This window comes from Vanessa atalanta, chromosome Z (assembly GCF_905147765.1).
Source record: "Vanessa atalanta chromosome Z, ilVanAtal1.2, whole genome shotgun sequence".
In the NCBI taxonomy this organism is placed as follows: domain Eukaryota; kingdom Metazoa; phylum Arthropoda; class Insecta; order Lepidoptera; family Nymphalidae; genus Vanessa; species Vanessa atalanta.
Window position 1 is genome coordinate 3,799,492 of NC_061902.1, and position 23,490 is coordinate 3,822,981.

The window sequence follows — 23,490 nt, forward strand, 5'->3', positions numbered from 1 at the left end:
GTCATTGATATACGTACGTTTAGGTAGTATCATGAAGCACTATATTATATTTGGTACAAAATATCGAAGGCTATTAATACAAACAAAAAAGACAACGGCTTTCGCCTCTAAATAATTTTACGAAAACACAGGTTAAGGCCTAGAAAAAGAAAATGGTAAAAAGCGGCTTCCGTTTTTTATTGCTACAAAACTCGTAGTGAAGTGTATCATTACTGCAGTAGAGGTCTAAGAGCCCTTACTGTTATGTTGTACAAAGAGAAAATAAGTTGCGTCGAACGGTCTCGGTTTTTGTCAGAGGAAAATTGCGTCCAACGTCAGTAGCAAAAAAATGTTTTATCGTTCCGTAAGACAGATTTAGATATTACATTGTTCCAATATGAACATGAGAATTTTGACGCTTATGGCACATTAAAGTACAGTTGAGAATCGGACTTTCACTTATACTAGTTATATGTCCAATGTGCTACTAACAAACTTATGTCTGCTGCTTAGAATGTAATATAATTAACCCTAATCGACGAAAACAAAAACATATCTATAAAGCAATTCTAGAGTTTATTAATTTCTAATCTAACAACCCATTATTCTGTTCGAGATAATCATTACAAATTTTATTTTGTAATGTTCACTTATATCCGATTTTATGATTGTACTCGTAATACCTAATCTTTTATCTATTTTAGATCACGTATATTGAACCGACTACCAAGTCATGCTCCGTTAATGGTTGAAATCGCAGATAAGGCACGTTAATTTACGATTGTTTTTGGTTTGTAGTGTCTTAGTGGTTGCGCTTTTATCGATAGTTTTCATGTATCTTTTTGAAGCAGTTTCCTACACTTTCAACATTATATATTACTTTTTTATATTTATATATTATTACTTTTCTATATAATATTGAAAGGATAACCAAATCTGTCATTCTAGTCATCTTGTGATAATTACCAAAATTATATCGAAGAAATAAAACTAGTTTTTAACGGATTTAATCGCGTATATTAATTATTTTAACATCCCGACGTTTCGAGCACTTTGCAGTGTTCGTGGTCACGGGCAGACTGCAAAGTGCTCGAAACGTCGGGATGTTAAAATAATTAATATACGCGATTAAATCCGTTAAAAACTAGTTTTATTTCAATGTGTAATAATCGCGAAAATCTAAGACAACATTATATCGAAGAATTTGACGTATAATATGTATTCTTGTATATTGTTGTCGATATATAAAATATTTATGAAATAGTCAATTAGTTACTGTTTATTGTATGTTGTTGAAAGCTGGCATTTAAAAACGCAATTAAAATGTTATTGCCACTACAAATCATGGTACATTGTAATGATAGACCTCAAAATAATCGCCATAAATATGATATCTAACAAATAAGCCACAGCAACATCATAACACAAAGCGAAGAAATAAAGCCCAAACGTTACCCATTACTTCTTCTCTCCTTTTACTTAGTTATGAAGTATCTCGTAATAATTTAAACACGCTGACTATTTAATTTATACTTTTGCCTAGCAACTTAAAAAACAAATTGTAATTATTACAAAAGTTACGTTATGAATAACTATTCAAATTAATTATCTTTATTACCTACCTACCTATTGCGTCACACAGAGAGCTTTTGTGACTCATCCCTTTAAATCGTGTAAATTAAACGGAGCCATAACCTCATTAGCGTTAATTGCAAACAATAGTGGTGTGTAGGCGGGAATTAATTTAATTTTCACATGTTATGCATCTCAAAGGAATAATTAAATTGCTATAAACTGGAAATAACACAATTGAATAATGTATTACACTGTGACTCTTTGTGACACTTAATTGTAATCTTAATAATAATAATTTAAATAATACGTACGCTCATACATAAAATTTATTTGAGGATATGAAATATCAAATTCCGCATCTAAATTTTAAGTCATAAAAGTCGCATAGTACTTATCATAATTTTATTTCTTATACTGAACTTTTATCTGATAACACTGTCTATTTATATATCTACATTCTACAGATAACTTTTTTTTTGTAATAGATAGTCTTCGGAAAGTCGATCAGCTTCCATGAAATGTGAAATATTTGTTAACCGACGCCGACTTCCGCTCATTCAAGTGATCAGTTAAACAATGAACACAAGCGAGAAGTGTAGGCTGGATAAACCTTTCTTTGATACTTTAAAGGGGACAATCATTCCATTACAGGTCATTAGAAAGCAATTGATTCTAATTCAGTTGTTCCCTCAATTTATCGCACATAATAGAAAAGAAATATAGTTAGACCATTGCTTTAAGTGCCACACCTTTTGATAAATATACAAAATCATCTAAGATAAATTCACCTTCTTTGAATACTGTCCAGTATACCGTTCTCTTTATCGAACCGATTTATTTGAGTACTTATATAACATAAGAAAATGGAGATTGAATTATAGAAGGAGATTAAGTTTAATGTGATGTCTAGACTCGTTCAAGAACTGAGAATTTTATTTTATTCTCATATAGACTTCAGTAGCTTTTTTCTTTTCTTTAAAAAAATATTTAACTTGTCAGATCCTTTACGTAAATATGAAATTATTTTTACTATAATACGAAATTATTTGAAACAATAAGTAAAGTAGTAAGAAAAATTACCTATTCTTAAATATAAATGGAATTGATATTTTTCTGAGATAAAGAGAGCTTGTACAAAAGCGGAATACAAGTGCTGACTCTGCATACGGAAACTATTATCTCGTATAGCCTGTGTAGCCTATTGCTTTATTGCATTCGTAAATACATATCCTGTTACTTCTCTAGATAAGCCTGTCTATACTGGGACTCGGTTATTTATATACGTAACTCTTTTGTTATGACTGTTCAATAGAATTTGCAGAGTTAAATATACATTTTTATTATTTGGCTTTTATTCGTATTATGATTATGTCGCATGTTGTCCTACTGCCTAAATCGTCTAATTAGCAATTTAATCTCCATTTAGCGTAAAAAGTATATTCTTTTAGGTACAGCCGTACTTATAAACTATCTCAGTTTTTATTGAGTATAAGAGACTTCGCGAAATTATACAGTTAAGGAGATATTCTGAGGTATTGTAATATCAATAATGTTGTTATACAATTTCCTGCCAAGCGATCTTTCTCTCCCTGAATGGCCGGATGGCCAATTCGAAGACATCGGATTTGGTGCTATTTTTGACTATAATTATACTTGTTATAAATAATAACATAATTTATAATTAATTATAAATTGCTTAACGTGTTATAAATAATCTTAATTATTTTAAAACCTGGACGAGTTTTGGTATAATAAAAAAGAAATACTAATATGGCAATAATGTGAAGTGTTTTCTGAAAGCCGATGTTTAAGTAACGGTGTGCATTGTGATGCATTGTTTACACTTATCGCTAACGTCCGCTGGTAAAATTAACTCGGATTCAGTGCTTGTTGTTCCTACCAACTAGCACGGTATATCTACGTAATTAGTAATGTTACGTTAATGCAGGCACAGAGTTGCGTTGTTGGGTTGGAATACTGATAGCGAGGTCAATGGGCTCTTGTTTCGAATCGCTTGTGTTGACTTCGCGAAGTGATTCGCGTTAATTTCCCTCTGGCGGATATCGATCGCTTGGTAATTACATTAGCTTTGCGTAATTTATTGGTTTGGAATTTAAAATTATATAGTATATTTCGACATATTCTAAGAATTGCTGCATGTTATCAAAATATTCTGAGAAATTGTTCTTGTTATTTGACAAGGCATTATTGTTATTTAAACTAATATTAGTAATAGTGTTAGTACATTAAATTAATAGGAAAGTTATTTTTAAAACATATTTAGTTTGGGTAATTTTCAAAACCAACTCCATCCAACTTAGCCGTAAATTTTATGTGTCCGCGATGTCTTAATCTACATTGCTAACATAAATGTAAAAGCTTCCTTAGTTAAAACTTTTATCAACGATCGCATTATCATCAATTTAAACCGCAACAGTAAAATGATAGACGTCGTCCTGTTCGAGTATAATGTAATCGCTTATGAATGCAGTATTTGTAAGAGAAGCTTAAACCAAAATTAAGGTACCCAGACTTTTTTACATTAATGCAAAGACATTACAATTTATTATTTTAAATGTTATCATTGACATAACCAAGGAACATTACATAATTAATCACTGCCGAGGTGATAAAGGAATCAATTTATGCATGCCTTTATTAATATATGTATGTCAAATGGTATATTTGTTCGAATATAATATGTATACGCATAGACGTGGGGGTCGGCAACCGGGAGTGCTTCGACCCGCGTGGTGCGCATGCGCGACCCCGGCCATCGACCAGCCCCGACGGGAGGTTCGGGGTGCGCCCGGGACGCGACAGTAATCATGTCTGCTGACTATCCACAATATACGTATGTTATGTAACAACCGGGACTTGACTAAAACGTGGGCTATTTATGGATATTTTATGAAATTAAATCTTTATACTTAACTCGGGTATATTTATCATCGTAAATAGGGTACGACTGATAAGGGTAGGTAGGCAAATTTGTTGATTTTTGAAATACTATTAGACGCATTTTGTAGCGTCCGTAATCATCTTATCGTCTTGTAGTAGAAATGACACACTTTATTTATTATTGAAAAATGAAATATATAAATGGTTTATAAAGTATGTAGTATATTTTCTTGGTGGTCGGGCTTTGGGCAAGTCCGTTTCGGAAGAAACATTTGAACATAATATGATTCCAAATTGGGCAGTATTTCAATTATTATTATTGTTTCTAAAATATTGTATTTCTGCTGTGATATTTGTGGGAACTTTCAAAGAAACAATGATGTCACGTCGTTAATGGATCGGTTACCTATCTATATTGTATTTTACAAAAAAATGATCCAAAAAAGGCACCCAATTCAAAGCTTACTCAATCAATAAATAGAGCAAAAAATCTCTGTTAATGTAAGAATTGTTAACCCTTCTTTTGGATTGTTAATATTGCAGAAAAAATATTAAGTTAATTTACAAAACATTTAATGTATTCACCAAATTGTTATAATTATATTTCCACCTTTATATAGTATGGGAGCAAGCATTAGCAGACAATTTTTTTTTGTTCATCAATCATCCTACGTATCCAAATAAGAAAATTTAATTTATTTATTAGTAGCAGATATCAAAACATTAAATATCTGTGTATTTGTTAATTGTTCTCTTCACTTCTTGATAGTTAAATAAATGTTCTGACCTATTTTTATGTCACATAACGAAAATGGTTTAAATCTTGCCACCATAGTTAAGCTACCACACCTTAATACTTCAAATAAACTTATAAATTATGTTTGACATTCCTTTCATTTACCCCTCGGTGAAAACCCTCTTGTGACACCCCGAAGTAGGTCGTGGTATAGTGTGCGGTACCTATTCATTAAAATAAATTAAAAACGCTAGCGAAACACAAAAGAGGTTTTTATTTTAATACACAAGCTGGACGTGATAATAAGCATAATAATAATGCGAGTAAAGTTTGCACTACTCCATTACTTTTATTTATTTCAGTGACAGTACATACCTATGCATTTTATGATAAGACATCAGAAATAACAGTTTTTGAATGTACACTATGAATACTTCAACATATAACATTGTACTCAACCGATTACTATCTTAGATTTAATATTCGATGTTTTAAAAAGCAAGCAATGCAAAATTTTTCATAATACAAAGTGACACGTGTAACAGTCCTATTTAAATTGCAAATAATTTCCATCAACAATGAGGCGAGCCTATTCTTTAATGTTTAAAATATAGATCTAGTAACTGTACCTGAGATCAAGGCAACATTTCTCATGTAGAAAAAGAATTTTAAATGCTACGACAGAAAACCGGTATCAGAGGACATACATCCGTGGGACGTTCGGTCTCTTTTAAAATGCCGCTTCGCGATCCTCCGAATGATTATTAGCCTATAAATTTTTGAATCAGCGTTTCTTTTATTTTTAAAACATTTATAAATTACATTTCTTAGATTGGCATTACAAATAAATAAAATATAAAAATGCTTAAAACTTTTCTTAACATTTATGTCTTATAAAACCAGTTTTACGAAGTAAATTAAAAAGTTAGGCAATACTTTTGAAAGCCAAAATATCAATTTTCGTAACCGTAAGTGTTTGTTTAATCTGAACCGATTTCACAACTAACCGTGATTGATATTATTGCGCTATCCCTCGGGAACCTGCTTTGAATTCAGGAAGCTTTGCGCGCTAAATATGCTAATCTGCCATTAGGCCACCACTCAAGGAATTCCAAGTTGATCCGTTCACTGCCCATTGTCGTTCGCGTGACTATGTTAATATGTGATAGAAGTGCATGCATTACATTGTTTGTAATACCTTTCGTATATTTTATACGTTTTCTATTGTACATATAGATTTTTATTTTGTAAAATCGATTGAATTCACATGTGCCATGTACACTGTACATGTGAGCTAATTAAGTTCACTCTATGGAGGTACTTAAAAATTAGGTGTTTTGATTATGTGTGAATTCATATTGATTTCAATAATTGTTTGTGTGTTAACTAAACAAGTGTGTATACATAAGTATACATAGGTATAGACACACTTGTTTAGTGACTGTACAAATAATTTGACAATTTTCGTGAAATTATTACGATATTAATGTTCATTATTTACTTTCTTACTATTTTCTTATTTTTTTCAAAAGCACAATATGCATTAAAATATATTTTTAAAGAGCCCTTAAAACACGAAACATCCGGTTCGAACATCGTTACTCGTTATCAGGTAAATTATTATCATATCATGAATGTTCGAAGTTTACGAATAACGATTTATATGCTGCGAACGAAATTTAACGGTTAATTGATATTTAAAAAGATTTACTTTGACGCATATATGAAAAGAAATATTTTGAATTTTTCGGGAATCCCCTTCTTAATCGCCATCGATCATAGCGTTAGCTTATTAGCTTATTATTAGCTATAAGTTAAGCTGAAAGTTATTTACCAATTGTATGCACAGACGCACGGGAGGACTGTTAAATTTAAAATATTTTATATGTATATTCTTCTAAATAAAAATAGTTTACAGTCAACCACTATGCGACAGCATATCACTGGTATATCTGATACTAATAAAACTTTATTTAATAAAACTTAACAATAAGACTGTGTTAAAATAACAGACTAGAAGAATTCATAAATATTTTAGGATTCACGTTCAAATTCCAAATTCAAGACCCAAATTCTTAGCGAATAAAACTACTTATACTCAGACTCGCATCGTCTTGCGTGATAATACAACATATCGTTACCAATTTTTTCAATCCACTTCCTGTTATAACTTACGAAGTTATTATCGTGCATCCCAACCGAAATTTCACTTATCACACTTTGTATATATAGCAGTTGTAGGTAATCGTAGGGATGTCGCGGGCAGGCGAGTCGGCAGGCTGATAGCTCGTGGGGTGAGCGGGGTGGGGCGGGTGGTCCGGCCGGTGAACCCTGTTCGAAATCAATACAGCTGCCGGCTCCCCGCCCAGATTTTGGGCTCGCTCTAGCGCGTCACCATGGTTACGAGACTTGCGACCCGATCACCCGCGCACACATTCACGAGCTTATCCAACGAACACTAATGTAACCTTGTTGGAACGATGAGCTTGTTTACTGTTTACTGACAAATAAGATTGTAGCGACTTAACTTAATATAATGGATGTTGACTTTAATTTTTAGTAACGAAATATATTTAAATTGCTTATGAAATTTGATCGTTGATTTTGATGTTTTATTTTAACGACAACTTTACTAAATTTTATGTTTCAGTTAATTCTGAATACTCGAAATTTCATATTTACATATATTTTCGATTGAGTGAGATTTCGTTATGTCCTTATAAGGCGATGCAGGGACAGCCGCGTCTCTCCCCGCGTCTGTCTCGGGCCGTATCAACTATGACTCTTAACTACACATTGCTCTCTAGTCGGTACTCATAATTTAATCGTTGTGGCCACCTGTTGCTAGCCACGTGTAAAATGCATCAATATCTTCCGAGTATTAACGTCAAGACCATCAAAAACTATTAATTCGTTTTTTTTAATGAAATAAATCATACGTAACGAGCTTCCCTAAATTCACCTAAAAGAGATGTAGTTTATGCTAGGTAGGTACAAGTTAGGGTATTTACAAGTAACTATATATCGATTGGAATACCGGGAGACTGGATGTTTCCGCGACGTGCGCCAACGGGGTAGCTCAGGTCAAGCTCGCTGCGCATGCTCAGCCCGGTCGAGCTCGCCTGTTGCTAGGCCGTTTATAATTTTAAGCTGCAGTTTCAATTTAAAAAAAAGGCGTATCCAAAATCAACGTCAATTCCGTCGTGCATATTATATCTATAAATGAATGGTTTTTCTTGTATTCCATGTGTTGCTGCATAATATATCCACTCTATACAGTTGTTGTTGACACTTGCGTTAAGATTTCTGAAAAAGTACAGGCTTTCACTGTAAAATTTTTACATAAAAATCCAATGAGTCACTTAAGTACATATCGAGTAGGTGTTAACTAGTAGAATAGATACAGGTATAGCAAGCTAAGCCAGCTTCCTCCATGTATGTAAATTAATTGTATATGGCGAATATTGTACTGTGTCACTGTAAGGTTGTGTAAAAGAATTCATAATCATTTCTTTTTTAATGTTTCGACAATATAATATAGATAGTCTTCAATGTACTACTTACTTGTCTTAATAATATAGATATTTTCAATATATTATGCTTATAATATTTTAAATTAAGATTTTTGATATTATTCGACATGTCATTAACTTGGTTACACACCGCTAACGCTGTCTTTGTAAATTTTAATAACAACATCATTAGTCCCGAAACTTTGTCACCGCCTTTCATTTCAAGAGTAAGATTATCTAACATAGTATTGAATATATTTTAATGACACATGTAGTTTAGATGTAATCTGATTTTACTTAGCTATGCGAAAATAATTACAACCGGTTTTAGTTTATTCCACTATAATATTCATGTACTAGAGAAATATACAATACGCTTAAATTACTTGTAATTCTTCAAGTAATGTAAAGTTACAACATGTTTCTATGAATACTGCTTTTCAACGATTGCTTTGCCTACTTTCATATTCCCGTAATGTATTATTGCTTTAAAGATTATATTTACTTGATCTACATATTCAAATTTATTTAATTTCGTCTTTCTGTCCGTGGCTTGTTGTCTTAAAATAAAGACCAAATTGCCGGTATAAGCTTGTGTATTATGAGTCTTAAAAATTATAAACATAATTTAGTATCTCCTGTGCCTAACAAATATATATTTTGTAAATAGTACTGAGCTTGCAAGCATTTTGAAGTCTCGTATATTCTGCGACATGATATTTCATTTTAATTTGCCATGTCATTAAGCGATATATTTAATTACTAAAGCGTCATATAAAATGCACAATCGTCTGTGAAATTAAAGCGAAACTAATATATAAGTGGGCATTTTTGTCACTAATAGCGAGTGGCAATTGTGGGAATTCTAACATTTGTTTCGGAATTTCTAATGAATGCGTCACAATGTTTTAGACAGCGAATATTATTTTTACTTTTTCTTTACCTTTGTGTATTGTTTCGTAAAGTTGACTGTAATTCATATATTACTTTTAACGATGTGACTTTTGTTTCTCACGGTGGTCATTTGCTTTTTTATTGTTGAATATGGTTATCAAAAGATATTTGCTTATGATTGTTATAGAACGTTGATCACAAGGCGAAATTCCGCTCTAAAAAGGGACAGCTTCCTTTCGTGGAGCTGAACGGCGAAGAAATAGCCGACAGCGCCTTCATCATCAAGGAGCTCTCGGAGAAATACAACAAAGATTTAGATGCCGGTAAGTGTCACCCGTCATACATTCTGTATATTTTTGTACTTCGACTAGGTTTTTTATAAGGGAACCGAGAACCAGAAACGAATACTAAGTATGTCTGTATGTTTATGTATTTACATGCGCTGCCTCGACTGCAAGCAACTTTTTTTATATAAAAGAGTACTACCAGCAATGCCTGTTTGCCAGGAATTTGTAAAATATCTATTTTATTATACAGTTTCGGCTTGTGCTAAGATGAGATTTGAACCTCGCTATGTGGTAATAAAGTTGAGCTATTGAGATTTATACTGTTTTATGCGTTTAAGCAAAACTTTATTTGGCGAGAGAAATTTCGGTTTCGAGATAATTAAAAAAAGTTAGTTTTGTAGTCATAGTTTAATTTTTTCATCCTTTATATTATATATCCTAAATTATTTATTTCCTTTATTTCAAAATATGATTCGTCCTAGAGTAAACGGTACGAACCTTTTTTAATAAATTAATTTGTGAATGAACTTGTAAATAGTTATACATATTCTTTTTTTAAATCTTTTGTCTATTCATATTTCTAATAATAATGAAGAACTTCAAGCGAAAGGTAACTTAGTGGTGATCGTTTTAATAAAGTAACAAATTACATTATCCTTGCTCTTTGTTTTAAACACCTAAGAAGATATTAAAAAAGTACCTTTTCCATTAACTAGAAAGTAAAAAGCTTTATAATTAAGTGAACAAAGTTACATCGCTTTTAAAAAGCACTTCATTTTCTTGTCATTTATTATTTAAGACGTCAAAGATCCGAGTCTTTGTCATTTACAAACTAGACTAGAGGAGTAGTATTGACACCAGCGCTTTGTCTTTTGACATCAAGGGTATTGTTTCACGTATCCGAAGCTATTATGCGTTAAAAGGATACGCTGTCGATCTATAACCATATATAAAGCCCTTTGTTAAGAGTTGTTGTTTGCCACGTATACGAAATCAATACTGAAATTCCAGGTATATTAGCTACTGGAATGGTCCGGGCGACCTAGAACTAAGACAGCGATTCTGGGAGTCGCGCATGTGCACTTAACGCATCGAGTCTCACTAAATTAGACAGCAACTCATAGAAATAACTCTTTCACAGGTCTGACGCCCGATCAGCGGGTGGTTACGCACGCGATGATTTCGATGATAGAGAACCACCTTTCGTGGGTGATTCTTTGGTGGCGTGCCAAGTACCCGGACAGTGTTATCAAGGGCTATCAAGTGAACCTACAGAACGCTCTGAACACCCGCCTTCCAAACCCGATACTCAACTTCTGTTATAAATTCACCTCTGGACGCAAGGTAAGTTTGCTGGCTTGACACCATTTTGACGTTTTGCTTGCCGGCCGGCCGGTGTTTCGACGCCACGAGCCAAAACAATAACAATGCAAAAGTGATCGTTCAAAGCGCGCTTACTTTGTTATCTAATGTGTTCCGCGCGCCATCGTGTCTTTCTTTTTTAGAGTATGTAATATAAAAAAAACATACTATATGTTTATTTTATAGCTCTTGTAATCATATCGGCGGATTACTTTTTTTTTGAGCACGCTAGCTAGCTTCTGTCATGTAAATTTCTCGGTTTTGGAGTCAAATGGCCTGAACAAATTGACATATACAATTTGGCATATTGATTTCTCTCGATATGTGCCCTATATCCAAATATTAATTTGGAAATTAGAAAGTAACCTAAACCCCCCTTCTCAATCCCACCTCTTGTTGTCTGGGAGCTCGTTTTATTATAGGTGCATCCCCCCACCCCATTGCATATAGGATCGTCGTACTCTGTAGCGCAACACGGTGCACTACGCATCTCCCCCTTACCCCCATGGCGTCTGCAGTCGCCATATTGCTGACAGCAGTAGTTAAATATCCGGGCACCTGTTGAATCTTACCTAGTTGATGCCGAACCGTGATAGCGAAATGTACATCATGGTTGGTAGATACGCGTCTTATATAATTAGCTTTTTAATAAAATCGATATAAATCATCCGTAATCAATATCACTGGAAACTTTTTTACAAGATTAGACTTAATTTTTTTGAAATTAATGTAATGAGTTAAATATTTCCCGATGGTTATACAACCTTTTTTGCTTCGTTTATAGGGTATGAAGAAGGCAAAGGCTCACGGTATCGGCGTGCACAGCCAGGACGAGATCATCGAGTTCGGCAAGAACGACCTCCGCGTGCTCTCTGACCTGCTCTCCGATAAACCATTCTTCTTCGGAGATGAGCCCACACTCGTAAGTATTTAGCAATAGAATACGTTTTGGCGTATAAACGCCGGCGCTATAGCGCTTTGAAAATATTTAATTTTTCAATGGACACGTAGAAAGCGGTCGTTGTTATAGCTTAAGGCTTAAAATATACATTTTCCAAATAAGAGAAGACAGTTATATTTTTCAATTGATCCTTTGTTTGTACGACCACGTTCATTGATGCGGCGGCGGTTGCATCGTCGGGTGGGGGTGGTTCGCTTCCTGCAAGAGGGGTCGAGGGCGATAACCGGTCCATCATTCTAACTTATCTAAAGTTCAAAAATAGACACGAGCATCGGTAAAGCTGCGTTAGTAGAAATCAATAACAAAATGACAATGACAGTTATGTAATATATTTACAAATTAACAAATTGTGTAACATGAATTATTATGACTTTTATTTAAAATGAGCATTATATTTTATTTGGGTCTAACTGTTATAATTGCATATGTTGAATAGCCTTGGAATTGTTATTAAAAATAAACTTAGCAAAATTAAGTATTACATTATACTCTACAAAATTTATCATAATAGCAAAATTGCGATTTAAATTTTTAAAAACAAACATGTTTGTAAGTAGATTCAATGTGTTGTGTTAGTATTTTTTGTTTTTTATTTGACGGTAATCGATCGAGCCCTGCCTGGGCGATCGACGAACTACCCATTTGTCGATGGAGAGGGTGGGGGGTAGTTTGTGGGAGACTTTAGTCGGGGAGAGGGTGGGGTGGTGTTCAGGTTATGACCCCAGCTCGGCCGGTGCCCGCACAACCTAGGATATCTTGACCTCTCTTTTTACCTTACGGTCGCCAAGTACGAAGCTCGGGACCTAGATTACTTAATTATAACTAAATTGAACTGTTACCTTATTTATTTACTTACATAACTTAACTTGAGCTCTCTAAAAATATTTTCTTTCAATAATTTAAAATTATTTCTTGTATTTGAATACAACTTTTATTATCTGTATTGGATTAGATACCCAATTATTTCTTTTTTTTATTTAATTTTTTTTTATTTCTTTATAGAAAACTTTCTGCAAGAATACTAATATTATAAAAAAACTATTAGCAGCATTTGCTCGGTTTAATCTTATTCATTTATATGGATATTGAACTCTCTTGCCTACAATCAGATTTAATTAAATTAATCAAACTATATTTAGTGGAAGAGCAATGCAAAGATGAAAGCTAAAAATCGCTTTCCTGAAAAATCACATGTTTTGTCATACCACTTAACGCGCGGGAGGGGTCGATATATGTATTTTAATATTTAAATAATCACATACGATAACAGTATTTTAATAATCATAAGTATAGTTAGGTATTAACTATCAACAATATATTTAAGGTAAAATATTCTTTCGTTTTTAAACCGCGTTTGTATACTTCAACAGCTGGACATAGTGGCCTTCGCTAATTTAGCTCAGCTGCACTTCATAGACAAGGAAGTGCAACATGCCCTTCGCGACGCTCTCAACGAGTCGTTCCCTAACCTCGTGGGGCTCGTGTCTCGTCTCAAGGAACGAGCCTATCCCGATTGGGATGAGATATGCGCGATTGAGACCATGGCGGTTGCTGCAAAGAAAGAGAAAGACACCAAGGAGGGAACCGGTCCCGCTGAGAAACAGGCAATGGCCGATGATGCTGAGAAAGGAAAGGTACGTGGATTGAAATAGTTCGTAAGCCATCATTCGTTGGCGTTATTTCATTTAAATTAGCCAAATTTCTTTTTAAGACATATGGAACTCTGCTGGAACTTAGTTTATGTAGGAAAAACATTATTTTTCACTCAACTCTTAGTATTGAGGCATAAAAAAACTTACCGAGTTACTTTTTAACACACTTCGTCTCGTTTAAGTGTTTTTTGATCCAAAAGAGAGTCGAATAGATATCAACTAATAGTTAAAGCTATTTTATTAAATTCCAGGGTGACGAGAAAGAGAAAGAACTAGAGAAGGAACCGGAGGAGAAGGAGAAGGAGAAAGAAAAGGAAAAGGAGAAGGAGAAGTAAATGCGATTATAGTGGACGCTCGAACCCACTACCATACTTACATACAAGTTGATACATTTAGGAGTCAGACTCATAATACAATCTGTATATTGTAAGCGTGTAAATCCATTTGTCTTTCCCGTATTATCAGTTGGTGACGCGAGTCCGTCTAATTACACTTTCGTTTGACCGCCAGGCAAATACCTACGCACTATAAAAAAAATAAAAGATTTGAATAAAAAAAAACTTTTGAATAATACATCCATCCATATAAAATTATGACAATTCCATTTTTGACGTTGCTTATAAAATATTTGATCAGCAGTATTTTGAAACAAGAATGTGCGTAAGGGAATTTTGTCCGTCGGTCTTTTTTATCCATTATTTTAGCTTGGTATAGTGTTTCGTGCGTTTGTCGACCCGTAATTATAATTCGTTGGCGTTATCTAAATTGAATTGTATGTTTAAAGCTTTTTGTAGTTATCAATTTTAACATATATTATTCGATTGCTTTGTCCATATAATTTTGGTATTAAATTTATTATCAGATAGGTAGATCGGTTATTAAGGTACTTACAGGAGTAGGTAAACATTTATTTGAATAAATTATATAATATTAATTAATGATAAGCGAAATTAATATTGACATTCATTCATTGTATTGTTAAGTATGGAATGTTTAGTGCTTACGATCATCGATGACTTCTTGGTCATTCGACTATAATTAGTCATCAAGGGAGCGTTTCATGACTTTTAAATTGATTCATCGGGTAGGATACGTATCTTATTTATGAGAATATATACTCAATTCATATTATGATAACGGTAGGCATTTCAAATCGGACACATTATAGTTGTGAAGTATATTTAAATAAGACTAGTATAATTGATACCAAAAATTGGCGAATGTTTATTAGATAAATTGGAAAGTGAAGGTTTAAAACATGCGATAGCGGATACCGGCCACGCGAGGTGCGCTCGTAGCCGGCGTTTGCTGAGAAATGTTTTGAGATTCTTGTACTCTATTGGTTTATACAAAAATAAAATAAAAAAAAAGAAATTTACAATTTACAAATTTTTGATAAAACGAAAACACCTGGAAGACTGTTTTTCATATGATTATGTATTCATAGTCCGTAATGTTTTGATAATGTATTCATTGTTAAGGTTAAGATGTATTCAACTTTTTATATATAATTATAATCGTCCATAATATTTTGGTCCGCGTCCGTGCATTATACTCGCCGTCGTCGCACCTCTAGCGAACCATCTGCTACCCCATTCCCCATCAAACAATCCATCATCATCATAATTGTCAGCGTCATAATTTCCATGTTTTTCATTTTCATCATCATTATTATTACCTTCACCATTTAGGTCATCATCATCTTCATGATCAACATTTAAATCGTCATTATTATCAACATTGACTAGTATCATCATTGCCATCATCGTTGTCATCATTATTATCATCTTTGCCGTCATTATCATTATCATAATCGTCATTATCTTCATCATCATTATCATAATTGTCATTATCATCATCATTACTATAATCGTCATTATCATCATCATCTTCATCATTTTCATCATCAACGTCATTATCGCTGTCGTAGTCGTCATCATCATCAACCGTCATCTTCAATTCAACCATTGACATGTTTTTCATAATCAACATCCATCATCGTCATGAAAAGCGTTTAATTTCGGTAATTCTCTCTTAAGACAGTTTCCGACTTTAAACATTATAAATGTATTGATAATATGACAACACATCGATGGATACCATCCAATTCGACATTGAATAAATCGTCACTGAGACAGGCTTTATAAATTAAGTTAGCTGGTAATTTTAAAGTATTCCCATTCTCGACTCACTTTTACCTTTATTATTTCGAGCAGTCGTCAGACCTGTATAGCAGTTTCGAGGTGTTGAAACGTTTTCACCAACGTCCAACGTTGATATTATCCGTGGACGTGGGCTTGAAATAACTGTCTTGATTATTAAGGGTCTGCAGTTTGGCGGCGGAGCGTTGCGAACTTTGGTCTCGCACGACTTTTTACGTTGTTATATCCTGAATAGGCGAAATTTATACGAGACCGCGATCTAGGTTCCGGTCTGTAAGCTTACCATTAGTAGATGACAGGTCGTTCGCTAGATGGAGGACCTCCCCGTCTATATAGATCGAGTAACTATCCATCTTCAAATCTCTATCGAATATCTCTTATTAATGTTATACTTAGCATAGTAGAATGTACATTTGATAATATCTAAAATGATGTTCACAATGAGTAGATATCATATTAAGTGGGTTCGTCTTCCCCGGTCCCGCGAGACTCGGTGCGGCTCACTAAATGATATTAGATTTAGGTCCTAGCGTAACATAGATAGCTCGTGAACGTCCACCTGTCGCGTTAGCTGTAAGCCCCGAGGGCGAAGCGAAAGATGACTCGTCCCGTTTAATAATAATAGTGGTATTAGTTCGGGTTTTTGAGTTGACGTTTGATTTTAATTTGTCATTATTGGGGTAAGGTAGACGTCCGCGTCCCTCCCACAACTGCTGACCATCACTGCCATTAGCCTCGGATGTAAGAGTTAAGATTAGGAAAGTTAGATTAGGACGTTGATGGTCACACCACGCGACAATCAAACGATTCGCGCGGTTCTACCTAAATCGTACTCTAGCGATAGGTACATATTTAGATGTAATATTGAGGCTAATATCGATAACGATAGCAGAGCCTGTTTCAGTGCTTCATCTAGCTCGGGCGAACACGAACGAGCTAACCCTCCACTTCTCATGTCTTTCACCGCACGCACGCATCACGCATCTGTAGCGCGTCACACGCTATGCTGATACTATTATATGCTGCGATAACTTCATGAATCACATGTGGGTAGACAATTAATTTTATTTATATATAATCTATAGAATCTCTTCATTCTCCTGAATGCATTCTCATGCGCCACAATAAAAAAATCCATTCGATCGTAAGGCGAACGGTATTTCGTATAAAAATCAAATGGCCATAGTATTTTCATCGCGTGTGACGCGCTTGAAGTTAGTAAGTGAGCGCGACGGGTGTTCTGTTTCACTCGGATATCTTAGTTATAGCTGTGTACGTAGTAGTGGTAGGCTTAAGCGATAACGACGCACTGTAGCCGTCGGTCGCGATGATGGGACAATAAAGAAGCGACAAGTCGATTGTGTTGTGACACACGATGATTGAACGAACGGCGAACACTCTTTATTGTCCCACTTCGTAGAATAAATTTACATTTAATCAAATTCGACTTTTATGAAATGACTCAATTTGTGTTGTAAGTTTTAGTGCTATAATACAAATTAATCATAAATAATTATAGGTACTACTGTATGTTTTATATATAAAAATGGATTTGTAGAGATACAATTTTATTAAAATGAGTTTTATTATGTATTAGTTACGCTTCATTTTATATTGATGTGGATCATTCACTTTTGTGGTTTATTCAATTATCGTGTCAATATCTAGTTATATAAGTAATATTCGTTAGATAGTAATGGTTCGCCATAATTGTACCCTTTAATATAATTATACAACTTAACTGAGCTTTCAGTGGAAACGATTCCCTTCAAGAATTTCTGTATAACATTCTATCGACATTAAAGTATATATCTAATATACAGAGTCTGCAAGCGTTTTAGTGGGATATTCCTTGCTATATCCCGTTAAAGCGTAAGCAGGTAATATTTTATTTAACACGCCTCCATATTTGTGTCAATGATTTGAAAGCTTAAAAATATACAAGCATGTTCGTTAATTCCTGTCCTTATATGCCTTAATAATACATACTTGTAAGGTAGAAGATTACCTCCTTCACTTAAATTTAACATATTTCGATATACTTATAAATGTCACAATAATAATAAATCGAATTTCAAAGTAAAACCACTTTTCCAGGTAAAGGAAAAGATTTCTAAGCAACAAAACCTCCAAACTTATCTTATAAGTATTGCAGGAGTGAATTTATAGGATCCGATGCTACAGCCTCGTGGCAATTAAACAATTATCAACCTATTGTCAATTACGTATACATTCATCATAATAAACATTTATTCTCCCACCCCTACACCCTATTTAATTTGAATTCTGTTATTTTTTTTGTTTGCATTTTATATTATTTACGGAATAGTTTAATTAACTTTGTAGAGTTTTTACTTATTAGGTAATGTTAAAAAAAGGGCTTGTACCACTAAGGAATTTCAAGTTCATGTTAACGAGCACTTCACCATCATCTGCAACATTCACCTGTAACATCCTCAGTTAAGCTCAGTGTGTAAATAAAAAATGATATAACTCAATACAAAAAGTTTGCTATGAAATATAATAAACTCTTTTTCACGATGTACATTTGATACTAATATTTTGTTAGTATTGCATATATTTATATTGCATTCATTGCTTCGCGTTGAAACACCAGAACTAAGACATTTTATAGAGTACTCTCTTAGCTGTTTTCAAATTACTTTATTTGGGGCAGACATCGAAGAATAGGAATGTAATCTGACATTTAAAGTAACTTTTGAACAGAGTAAAAGTACATTTTCTATAAAACATAATTTAAGATAAAACACTTAAACATTTTTATGTTGAATTTAAAGTGGTAAAGTTTTTTTTTTTCTTTGTGTTTATTTATTTATTTATTGGGAAACAAACAGTATTACAACCAATCAATTGAAAATAATTCATACAAAAATAAATACATAGACCAATTAAGTTTCCACCGATTACAAGTTCATTTGGAGCTAAGAAGAATAAAACGTATAAACACACGTTGGCCAAAATATAAAATAACAGATTAAAGTTAAAATATAAAAATTGATGACATTGAGCAAAATAATAATATGATCAATGAAAATTAAGACAATTAATTAAAAAAAAATCATGAGTGAAACATAAATTATTAAAAAAAAAAAAAAATTAATTACAAATTACAGGCATTACTAATTTCTTTTTTTAATTTTTTTTTTGTACACATTGTAAAATCTATATTGGAAAAACATTTATTATATTTATCACAGGCACGGAAAATAAAAGTATTTTGAGCATATTTGGTTTTTGTGATAGGTAAATGAAAAAGGGACTGATGACGCGTATTAATTTTAGGACATCTAAAGCATATATTTTGTAACAGATAGGAATATCTCTAAAGTACAGACATCTCTAAAGTAATTTAGGTATGCTATAATTTAAAAAAAGATTATAAATCAGTAATTTATAATCTTTTTTTTTTCTTCTTTCTGACTACGCTTTCGACTTTATAGATTTAGGAACATATTAGCCATCAAGCTGAATTATTGCAACCTCTTGTAGCACAGCAATTTACAAATATACCTCATGGGAAATGTGGTGGAACAACTCGATCGGTATCAAGAGATTAACAAAGCAATAAAAAAAGTAATTCTTCAAAATCAGCAACAACTTCATTAGCATAATGCATTGGTCAGGCTGATCTGAGGTTAGTAAAAATACTTTAAATTATAATAATATTTATTTAACAGTACAAATGAAGGAACAAAAATATATACTTAAATTGGATTATGTTTAGATTTCCTAAATGACGACAGGCTCTGAGCTGAGAGCTAATTTTCTAGATAATGCAAAGCAGAGTTTAATCGAAAATTTTAATTTCTGATTGTTTTCTACAATTCTCGATATGGAAAATAATGATAAATTAAATAGATTACTTTTTTTGCTTTATCACTAAACTTATCACTTTAAATTAAAGATAAGCGAAAGAGTGCTATTTTCCCTGGCATGCAACCTTTAAAACCTTTCAGAACCATTTGAATTTCATACAATGAGAATCCTCTTCTTTAATCTAACCTGAAACTGATGCTGGTGCACATGTAACATTACTGTCCTGGTATGGGAAAAATATGTAGTGTTATTTTGTCAGCAATATTATTGGGAGTAAGAAATTCGGGGCTAGAGTATAGAATGCCAGACCAGGACAGCGCAACTTTTAAAACTAGGAACAACAGTGTTTCATATATGGCAACATTTAAGTGATAGTCACTTCATTCAAACTTATTAGGGAGAATAGTTCTCGCTTTTTGGGACAACTGCTTTTTTTGGGAAAGAATCTGCGATAGGTGAAGAATATTAAAGATTTGACTAAATTATATGAACCTTAAATGGTAAGGGGACTTCATGTATTTAAGATATTAAGAAGGATTTTAAAAGGAAGTTAAATTGTAATCAGAAGGAAAACCATTGGAGAGGTGGAAACATAATAACTAATTAGGGCTTGGTTTCTCTCATTCTGTAGAAGCTCCAGGCTAGGTTTCCTTTGCTACGTCTGCATAATCTACAAATAGAGAGTCAACAAACCAACAACCTCCCGTTTCGAACCCTAATGCTTCCTTGTATGTTGTATGTATTGTATGCAATTAATACTCCTTATTTTTTTACCTATCTGCCATAGTTCCATAAGCCAATCTAATGAAAACACATCACTGGCGACCATTTTAGTGTTTTTAATTTTCTGTAATATTTCTGACGTTATTCCTTTTTCAGACATTATTTCAGCATTTTCATCTTCTGTTCTTTTTACCTTTCTTTAGAAAGGCTAACTGATGATATAATGCATGGATTGCGACTTTTTCTATTCAGTAACATTGCTGTGAAAATAAAATACAATAAATATAAGAAAAGCTGTGTTAAACTTTACTAACAAGTTTATTTATGTTTTTATTGGAGAAGAAGTATTCGGTTTGCATGAACTTTTAATGCTTTTATTTGGTGGGAAAAATATGTCAAAAACTAGAATATATTTGAGATTTACTATATTACAAAGAATTTGCAAATTACTTTACGAGTGAAGAAGACAAACTAGAAAGATAATATAATGTTCTATAGCAATGGTAGGATTAACACTGCATTCATAAGTATGTGTTAATAAACTAATAATTATTAAAATATCTTAAATAAATTAAAAGATAACTTACTAATTCTATTTGAATGCTTTTACCTCAAGGTTTTCAATTACTTCTGTACAGCCAATGGTGTTCAATTTCAATTTCATATTCAATTTCTTATATAACTTTAATTTTGTATACAAAATAAGACTGCTTCAAGTCACCAATCTATATAAAATTGCATGATGTTGTGTCTGATTATACACCGCAACATGTAACAACTGTTTTATTGTACTACCTGCAATTTGTTTTGAAAATAAATTATAAAATAAAGTAACTTATTTTGGCTTATTAGGTTTCTCCTCCTATAACATTAATGACTAATTTTATATTCACAAGGTATAAGTATATCTACATCAACAAATTATTTATAAATTGCAAATAAAATGGAATAAATTTCAAGCAATTTTAGTACATTGCAGGTGGAATCAAATGTTTCATTTGTCTCGAATTACAATTTACAAAATTATATCTTTATGCCACTCACAGTTGACGTCAAATGATTCAACTTTGAATACTATACTTGCAATTCAATTGGGAAATGTTATTAGTATTTTTACCACCCACACTGTGTTTTTTTTTTAAATATTCAATAATAAATTATACATTTTTACTTTTAATTGATATAATTAAGTATAACAATTTATTAATAGTTTAGAAACACTTGTCTATACTAGAAAAAAGTATATTATATATATGTATAATTTCAATACCTTCAGGTTTTAGCACTTTATCAGAATCAGTTGTGGGACCAAGGTGGCACTATTATTTATTTGCAGGTTGTAACATGGAGTGTTTGATTCAGCCATTTGACGTGTTGGTGTAGTCTCGATCAACTGAAACATAAATCATATTTTTACTTTAACTTTTGGGTTATCAAGTGTTGGTAGTCAACACTATATAAAATTTATATATGGAAGTTATTAAATAGTTGTTAATTTTACATACACTGTTATATAAATTATTATGGGGTTTATAAATTAATAAATAACCAATTTATAATATATCAAATATTATAGATTCTTTAACACCAGTCTCTAAAGGTCTTCAGCAAAGAAACGTATTAAATGCTGAAACCACTAATGATAGTAAAATCGGAAGACGTAAACAGAAACAATGACGAAATTATATCAATATTATCATTATCATCATCCTCCTGCCCTTATCCCAATTTTACTTGGGGTCGGCGCAGCATGTCTTCAATATTATCATTATAAAGTAAAAAAAGACAACTTTATTGTTTAGTAACATTTTTTTTAAAGCAACCTCTACTGTTCTGTTCTTCTCTGCATGAGCCCCAATGGCAGGTTTATAGGTCACCGTTCTTGGGTATATAGGTGTCTCGATTTAATAAAAATATTTGTTTTGTAAAGTTTCTCGGTTATTTACTTTAAGTAGGTTACTAATTATTAATAATAAGATAAAGGATATGTTATATTAAAATTCGCGCGATGAAGTGACATTGACATTAAAATCAAAAAATGTAGTTATATAATAAAAAACGGAGCGGATGATTAAAATTTGGCCATTTTAAAATAAAACACTACATTTTACAATAAAAAATGCCACTAAATAAATATTAAAATAATAATTTATTAATGTCTGCTTCGCGCACATTTTATGGTCGGGGGATAAGTATTAAAGGTATTACTATTTCCCCGGCAAGTATTGACTGACTACTCGTAGTCGAGGAAAACGAATAAAAAATTTTTGATGAATCTAAAATTAGTGAAGATTGGTTTTAGTCAAGAGTCTGAATTTGAAACAAAAATTGCATTGAGCAAATATTCTATTAATTATACAATTTTACATAGAAATTATCTGATTAATCCCTTCCTCTTTTTTCCCCTAATGCATCGCTGCCGTGCTTCCCTTATTCACCTAGCTACGCCACTAAATACAAGTAAAGATGCCTTTTAATTTTATTAAAGGATAAATAATAATTGTATTGCGTTTTAATGGAAAACTGGAATTGTGGCAGCACTGAATTTAGAACGATTCTCTGGAGAGAGATGGTTTCGTATAGTAATAATAGATGGCGCTGTATGGCACAATATTTTATAAATAATTTGGTTTATAATTTATATTATTTTTAATTTCATTATAATAAAGTAACTAGAATAACTATTTTTAAATATGCGACGGTAGACGGATAGTTAAACATTATATATAAATAAAATATGTCATCGACCGTTCATGGGAGAAACCAAATCACAACAATAGTTTTAATGCAATCTCTTGACTTTTTTAGGTAAAAATGTTAATGTTTCCCGAATCTCTTAAGATTTGAAAAATAAAATACATAATTTTTTTTTTACAATCAATAAACAGTCAATCTTCTTAACATTCTCA

General features: G+C 32.6%; 2 protein-coding genes and 1 long non-coding RNA gene across 4 annotated transcripts in view; 1 reads left to right on the forward strand and 2 right to left on the reverse strand.

Moving 5' to 3' along the window:
- LOC125075783 (failed axon connections) overlaps positions 1-17,839 on the forward strand; it is a 29,157-nt gene extending 11,318 nt beyond the window's left edge. Inside the window, exons 2-6 of the mRNA XM_047687540.1 lie at positions 9,785-9,920; positions 11,026-11,228; positions 12,031-12,168; positions 13,578-13,841; positions 14,111-17,839. Of these exons, the coding sequence (XP_047543496.1) occupies positions 9,785-9,920; positions 11,026-11,228; positions 12,031-12,168; positions 13,578-13,841; positions 14,111-14,194 (825 nt within the window). The 3' untranslated portion in view covers positions 14,195-17,839. The remainder of the gene's footprint in view (positions 1-9,784; positions 9,921-11,025; positions 11,229-12,030; positions 12,169-13,577; positions 13,842-14,110) is intronic.
- LOC125076226 (prostatic spermine-binding protein-like) lies at positions 15,111-15,833 on the reverse strand. Its single transcript, XM_047688288.1, has 3 exons — positions 15,605-15,833; positions 15,419-15,561; positions 15,111-15,167 (listed from the first exon to the last, which is right to left on the reverse strand). Exons 1-3 carry the CDS (start codon positions 15,831-15,833, stop codon positions 15,111-15,113), a joined length of 429 nt encoding a protein of 142 aa, XP_047544244.1.
- Positions 17,840-19,159: 1,320 nt separating the features above from the next.
- On the reverse strand, positions 19,160-22,583 carry LOC125075920. 2 transcript variants are annotated; one of them, XR_007120264.1, is made up of 4 exons: positions 22,405-22,583; positions 21,852-21,974; positions 21,169-21,376; positions 19,160-20,841 (listed from the first exon to the last, which is right to left on the reverse strand). It is a non-coding gene; the product is annotated as an uncharacterized LOC125075920 (long non-coding RNA). The 2 variants fall into 2 exon arrangements; XR_007120265.1 differs by having other exon boundaries at positions 22,388-22,583.
- Between the last annotated feature and the right edge of the window lie 907 nt (positions 22,584-23,490).

What these genes read in the sequence shown, in the direction of transcription:
- LOC125076226 (XM_047688288.1), bottom strand. Translation starts at nt 15,833, where the DNA reads ATGTCAATGGTTGAATTGAAGATGACGGTTGATGATGATGACGACTAC. An exon ending in TGATGGCAATGATGATACTA is followed by an intron (nt 15,562 to 15,604) that starts GTCAATGTTGAT and finishes TTGATCATGAAG; the next exon opens with ATGATGATGACCTAAATGGT. An exon ending in TCGCTAGAGGTGCGACGACG is followed by an intron (nt 15,168 to 15,418) that starts GCGAGTATAATG and finishes AACATTTCTCAG; the next exon opens with CAAACGCCGGCTACGAGCGC.